A 7,650-nucleotide genomic window follows, 5' to 3' on the forward strand; every position below is an offset into this window, starting at 1 on the left:
TATACTTTTTCTGAAAGAAAGTAACTTCTAGCCTGTTGATTTTTATTTCAGAGATCGTCTCGGTGACATTCCTTACTTAAATGTAATTGCATCAGAATAACTTTATATATTTGAACAATTCGATATAAGATTATTCTCTTTTTACAGAAACGGAATAGAATTTCTCGAAGTGACAACGTCGTGTTATGAAATCCGATAAAATCAATATTTAGCATTTCTTTATTGTTATTTAATCAGGGAAAAGCACAAAATTAGCAGAACCAGTACAGTAAGGGACAAAAGGTTCTGCGGTTTTGTGTCGACGTCCCCAGACGATGAAGTAGGCTAGCCCAATACGTAGATATATTGGGAGAAGTCTAGACGTAGTAGTAGTTGAGTAGAGGTCATTCGAACGTGCGATATAACAGTGGCGACGAGGATTTCGTAGCTCAACACAGCCACTGTGTAGTATTGTGATATAACAGGTTTTTACGCTAATTACTCCCTTTAAAGTTATAAGTTCAATCTCACCATGATCCACATTGCCTTTCATTTATATTCGATAAAACAATGTGCTAATCAAGTTCTGAAGATCGATCACATCTATGATATTCTCCAACTGTCGGAGTATTGAAGTATTGAATCCATGGTAGAATTCATTCTTTATTTAGTGACGATGGTGTGGACGGCCTGGGGCTATAGTAAAAGACACTCGTCCAAGGTGCTGCGCATTGAGACCGAACTCGAAACTACGTGGTTGCAAAGCGAACTCCTTAACAACATAACAATGTATATTATATAATATCTAGTCCTACGTTCTCTTGTCATATCAAGTATATCATATGCATAACACTTGCCTTTACACAGAATTTCATTTTGACGAACACAACTATCCACTGTGTTCAACTAAAAATACCGCCATTTTTCATTTCTATAATTTTCTGTTTATTGACAGGACTGTTAGGAGTTTTCGGAAATGGCATTGTACTATCCATGTTCTCTATATACAAAGCATTGAGAACACCGACCAATATGTTGTTTATTAATCTGGCTGTTAATGACATTGGGATGTGTCTTTGTCTCTTCCCAATTGCAGGGATATCAAGTTTTAAACGAGTGTAAGTTTTTGCATGTTTTCCTTATTCTCTCTCACCATTTTTGTCTTATATGACTTCTCTTATAGTCACACATCTGTGACTTATATGACCTCTCATTCTGTTTCTTTTTTGTTTCACTTTTTGTCTCAATTCCCTTTTTTTTATAATTGACTTTATCCGTACATCAACGTCTAACGGTACAAATATACCCAGAACGCACATGAGCCACTTGGCACAGCAGTTTTGGCGCCGCCTGTTTGGCATCATTGAGTCGACGCTGACCTATTCGACATCACACGTATTAATATTTCGTTTCCTCTCCTTCTCTCTCTCTCTCTTTCTCTCTCCCTTCTCTGTCTCTCACTCTCTGTATGTGTTTATGCATGTAAGCGTACTTCTCTATTTGGGAGAAAAAGTGTTTATGTCAGTCGTGTTCAATTAATCATTATATCGTTTCTCTTCCTTTTCTCTCTCTCTCACTCTTTCTATTTCTATGTATATATTACTGCGTGTGTGCCTGTATGTCAGCGTGTTTTTGTATGTATATCTCTTTGTATATGTGTGCGTGCGTGTGTGTGTGTGTGTGTGTGTGTGCGTGCGTGCGTGCGTGTTTGTCTGTCTCTGATGCCAAAATGTACTGTCGCCGTCCAGTCAGCCGTGCCAAATGATCTCATTCAGAGTCATATAGCAACGTGTGGTCCTAGCAATATGAGGGAAGAATACGAAGACCAGCTACAGCTGAATGCAGTAATTCTCTTTAACAAGCTGCTGCAGGACATTTATACAACTAGGAAGGTGGAAGCCAGCGGAAGTGCGACTCTGGTGACAATAATAATGGTGAACCATTTGAAATTTTATGATTCTTAGTGGACTCCATTATGGACCGAATAAAAATTCATAGACTTGCTCTTAAAGGAATAATTACAATACAATTATTGTAAAAAAAAAAACAGCAAAAAACTGGCAATCCTTGTAGTAATGGAAATAAGCATTTAGGAAACTGTTACAATATCTTTTATGTTTTACTTATTTCAGTCCTTGGGCTGCGGCCATACTGGAGCAAGGCCTTGTAATGGTTAGTCGAACAAAACGATTCCATATCACGAAATGATAGTTTGGAAACTGATTCTGATTATTCTTTTACTTTTATTCTTTTATTTGTTTCAATTATTTGACTGTGGCCATGCTGGAGCACCGCCTTTAGTCGAGCAAATCGACCCCAGGACTTATTCTTTGTAAGCCTAGTACTTATTATATCGGTTTCATTTGTCGAACCGGTATGTGACGGACACGTAAACACACCAGCATCGGTTGTCAAGCGATGTTGGGGGGACAAACACAGGCACACAAACACACACACACACACACACACACACACACATATGTATGTATATATATATATATATGACGGGTTTCTTTCAGTTTCCGCGTACCAAATCCACTCGCAAGGCTTTAGTCGGCCCGAGGCTACAGTAGGAGACACTTGCCCAAGGTGCCACGCAGTAGATGGCAAAATGGTAATCGAGATGAACTGAGATCTTCAGATGAAGAAATGAAGCAGCTAATTCGCATGTCAGAAATACAATCTGTAAGTGGAACAGTAAAAATATGGAAGACTTTTATCAAGTTTAAAATATGACATTGTTTTTGTTATCTATATTCCAACGATGGAGCTTTGTGTCTTTGTTAGAAACCAGAGGAAGATTTCAAATAATTAAAAACAGAAGAGAACCTACAAACATACGAGGGGGTGCTGAAAAGTTCTTGGCTTTAAGGGTGTCGCGAAAGACCTTGCTGGAGGCCCAACCTTCCGAGTACTTTTACAGGGCTTAGAAAAATTAAAAGACCCCTGCAATAAGTGTGTGAATCTGATAGAGGAGTATGTTGAATAAAATCATAATTAACTAATCCTCCTGTATTTCTTTTACCCAAAGCCAGGAACTTTTCAGCACCCCCTCGTAGATGAAAAGAAAGTAGATGATATATAAAATGTATATTTTCTAGAAAATGCCATGTGTACGGTAACACTTTTCTTTCTCATCTTTTTCAGGTGGATCTTTGGTACAACTGGTTGTCAGTGGTATGGCTTCACAGGGATGTTGTTCGGACTAGCAAATATTGGCTTTCTCACAGCTATCAGTGTAGATCGATATTTGATCACTTGTAAATACTATATTTGTAAGTATCATGTATTGTTTCAACAATCTTGTGTTACTTTAGCACAAATATTGCCTGACAAACACCACACCCAAATATAAGCTTATGAATATGTAGTATAAACACCCCCACTACCATGCCGAATAACCCTCCTTCAAGACTATAAATCTTAAATACACCCTTCCTACTTATGTCGTAGTGATGTCCCCTCTTATAAAACCTCTTTAATTTGTTTTGATTTGGCAAAGTCATCCTGCGACCAGCAATGATCGGGCAATCACAAAATATGCACATTCGGTGGATTTTAAATGATTTCTAAATGTTTCTTAAATGTTTTTTAAATGTCCTTAACAGTATAGTTTGTGTGTTCATCTGAAGAAAACAATTTTTATAATAATATAATGTACTCACTGATGAATTTAAAAAAGTTCGTTGGAAACGGCTGTAACGAATCAACACCTATCCAGCCTTTGTTATGTACTTATTCATAATTCACCTCTCTCAGAACCTGTTCCCCGCGTATTCCGAAATATATTATGGACCATAAAGTTAATACTACATGAGTTTCTGAATTAACCCAAGGGCTGATGATATACTCAGTCGGTTTCAGTTGAATGTATGCATACCCTGAATATCTTTCTGCCTGTACTTCGGTACCAGTGTTTGTATTCGTCTGCCTACCTGTCTGCCTGCCTGTCTGCCTGTCTGCCTGTCTACCTGCCTGTCTGTCTACCTACCTACCTACCTACCTACCTACCTACCTACCTACCTACCTACCTACCTACCTGTCTATCTATCTATCTATCTATCTATCCATCTATCTATCTATCTATCCATCTATCTATCTATCTATCCATCCATCTATCTATCTATCTATCTATCTACACGTATATACCTACATGGTTGTGTGTGTAGGCAAGCGAATATAGTTTGCTCTCCTGTACACTATTCGTATATCTGAAACACGCCATCCATCTAGTAAACATGTTTATGTTCAGTTTTGTTATTTTTTATTTGGTGAATCTCATATTCGCTCTCATCTCTGATATTATCTCGACATATTCTCATACGCAAGCCAATACCACTACGTTCATAACAAACATTTATCCAAACACTTACAAATACTTACATAGCACCTCCTATGCACACACACACACACACACACACACACACACACACACACACACACACACACACACACACACACACACACACACACACACACACACACACACACACACACAGACACACACACACACATACACGTGTGTGTGTGTGTAATATACATATATATGTGTAAACATACACATGCTTTCTAACACGCACACACATGTATATTATACACGGACATACAAATTCATAAGACAGTCATCTGGTTTCGCCTTCGGCTCATCAGGTTTTGCCAGTATACCTACATAAATGCATACATACATGCGTCTACGCAAACTCACATATACATACATACATACATACATACATACATACATACATACATACATACAAAACATTCCACAAACATTATATTATAGTTTTCTCTTTTATGATAGTGGCAGCAGCTGTTCTTACCAGCCAGCAGATAAAATCACACACCCAAACGCACGCACGCACACACACACACACACACACACACACACACACACACACACACACACATACACATGTACAAACGAGCATAGATGTGGCCAATATCATTTATTCATTCCGAGTGGGTGAATTAATCTGTCTCCGCTCCGAACGGTTTGTCTCTCGGTAGCGCTCATTCAGGCGCCTAAGTCGTTAATTTATGTGTGTGTATATATATATTTGTATATATATGAGAGTGAGTGAGTATGTGTGTGTGTGTGTGTACATATGTATACGTATGCGTGTATATCCATGTGCGTATGTATGCACGTATGCGTATTCACGTATATATAAGAAACGAGGTGTTGTATATACGATGAAAAATATTTCTTGTGTAAATGTTATTAGTTGAGAACAGAAGATTTTATTAACGGATTTTTTTTCTCAAGTAATGATATATACAATTACAGGATCCCTTTAAACATGTCTCACTCACTAGATGCTCCAAGGGGGCGGGCGAGGGTTAATTTCCAAAACATGAGGGCTGATGTTTAACTGGCTACTATAATTAGTGTAATATTTTTGTCAATACAAAATTAGTATACCTTAAAAGTCATGATATCTAGACGGTTATTCTTTCCTCTCTACTACAAATCCCTTTACCGACTATATCTTGTTTATAGCAAAATAGCTTCTGATAGCCTCAAGCTAAGTGATTCTTTGAGGGGCGATAAATTTGACGGTAATATACTTTAAAATATGTACATTTATATACTATTTTACTTGGTTCAGTCATTTGCTGGAGCACCGCCTTTTATCGAGCAAATCGACCCCAGGACTCAGTCTTTGGAAGCCTAGTACTTATTCTATCGGTCTTTTTTGCCGAACCGCTAAGTTACGGGGACGTAAACACACCAGCATTGGTTGTCAAGCGATGTTGGGGGGACAAACACAGACACACTAACATATACACAAACATACATACATACATACATATATATATATATATATACGACGGGCTTCTTTCAGTTTCCGTCTACCAAATCCACTCACAAGGCTTTGGTCGGCCCGAGGCTATAGTAGAAGTCACTTGCTGAAGGTGCCACGCAGTGGGACTGAACCCGGAACCATGTGGTTGGTAAGCAAGCTACTTACCACACAGTCACTCCTACGCGTAAATTTAAAGAAGGTTAGTAATTCCATCCGCCCAATCATCCTTCTATCTTAGCCTTCTACCCTGGGAAAGTTTGTGGGCTAAAATCCTATGAGAAACAACCTTCATTATATTTACCGGCTTGATTCCCAAGCGTGACCAACTGATAGTATGGGTATAATTCATCACGTTCTAGGTTTACCCCTAAGCACTCCAGTTGGGGATCTGGCTATCAGGTAACACAGCAATTAAATTTAGGGTGCAATTTAACTTGACTACGCGCCTGAAAGGCGGTGGACTGGTAGAATGGTTAATGTCTTACTCAGTATGTCTGATTGTCTGTCTCTATCTGTCTGTCTGTCTGTCTCTGTCTGTCTGTCTGTCTCTGTCTGTCTGTCTGTCTGTCTCTGTCTGTCTCTCTCTCTCTCTCCCTCTCTCTGTATCTCTATGCTATATTTGTGTGCGTGCGTGCATATTTGTCTCCAGCTCCAAGACGTACTGTCGCCAGACATGTTGAAAATTCAACCGGCCATGCGAAATGATCCCGTGTCCAAGCAACCGTGTCCCAGAATCTCATTCCCTACTCAAAACGTTAGATTTCTTTTCTTCTTTTAGAAAACTAATTTATCCTACTCCTGAACTGCTTACGCTCACTAATTGCAGACACAGCACGTTACAAGTATTTTTGGATCCGTTTGTTTACTTCGAACATTGTATGTTTACAGGAAAAAATGAAATCTTCAAACTATTATACACACATCAAAACTTGTTATTACCAGATATACCCACATACACACACTCCACAGACATATATAAATATATGAACATACGTGTATATATGTGTGTATGTATGTGTGTGCGTATGTATGTATGTATGTGTGCGTAAGGTAGGAAAGTGTGGGAGTGATGTCTGGGAGAAAAGTGAAACTTTTGGTGCATGACCAAATGTCATAATGTTTTTCTCTTTGATCTCAAAATACAAAATTTACTTTTCATTTTCTTTACATTATGTCCTTTTTTTTTTTTTTCAGTCTCTGAGCAAAATCTAATTTTCTCATGATTTATAATTTGTATATATTTTATATCTCTTCGAAACGCCGGTGTTAAAACGGGGGTAGCTGATGAAGGAGAATGTTCTCTATGTGGCTTGTGTGTTTTCTCGTCTACGTTTTGTTTGCAATGTCCTGTGCCCAGATATGCACCTATACATACAGGTGGATGTCGGTATGCACATACCTGTACGTATATATGCATATACTCATTTACTATTTGTTTTTATATGTATATATATATATATATATATATGTGTATATATATTTTCTTGGTAGTAATCAAAATTATGTGATATACGAGTTACGTCTATACGGTGCTTCATAATTGTTTTACAAGTATATATATAAACACCCTTCGCTCGTGTGTCTAAGAATATATTATATTTTCAATTAAAAACAAATAATTATTAGGAAAATAAATAAACATGAAATAGAGAATATATTCTTTTATTCTTTTACTTGTTTCAGTCATTTGACTGCGGCCATGCTGGAGCATCGCCTTTAGTCGAGCAAATCGACACGAGGACTTATTCCATCGGCCTCTTTTGCCGAACCGCTAAGTCACAGGGACGTAAACACACCAATACCTGTTGTCAAGCGATGTTGGGGGGACAAACACACACGCACACCTACCTACATAATATATATA

General features: G+C 38.1%; 1 protein-coding gene across 1 annotated transcript in view; it reads left to right on the plus strand.

Moving 5' to 3' along the window:
• The window catches only part of LOC106875959 (visual pigment-like receptor peropsin), a 183,431-nt gene that overhangs the window by 134,523 nt on the left and 41,258 nt on the right, over positions 1-7,650 (plus strand). The window contains exons 2-3 of the mRNA XM_052970019.1: positions 935-1,097; positions 3,127-3,254. Coding sequence (XP_052825979.1) covers positions 935-1,097; positions 3,127-3,254 — 291 coding nt within the window. The remainder of the gene's footprint in view (positions 1-934; positions 1,098-3,126; positions 3,255-7,650) is intronic.

The sequence above is a fragment of the Octopus bimaculoides genome, chromosome 8 (assembly GCF_001194135.2).
Source record: "Octopus bimaculoides isolate UCB-OBI-ISO-001 chromosome 8, ASM119413v2, whole genome shotgun sequence".
NCBI lineage: Eukaryota > Metazoa > Mollusca > Cephalopoda > Octopoda > Octopodidae > Octopus > Octopus bimaculoides.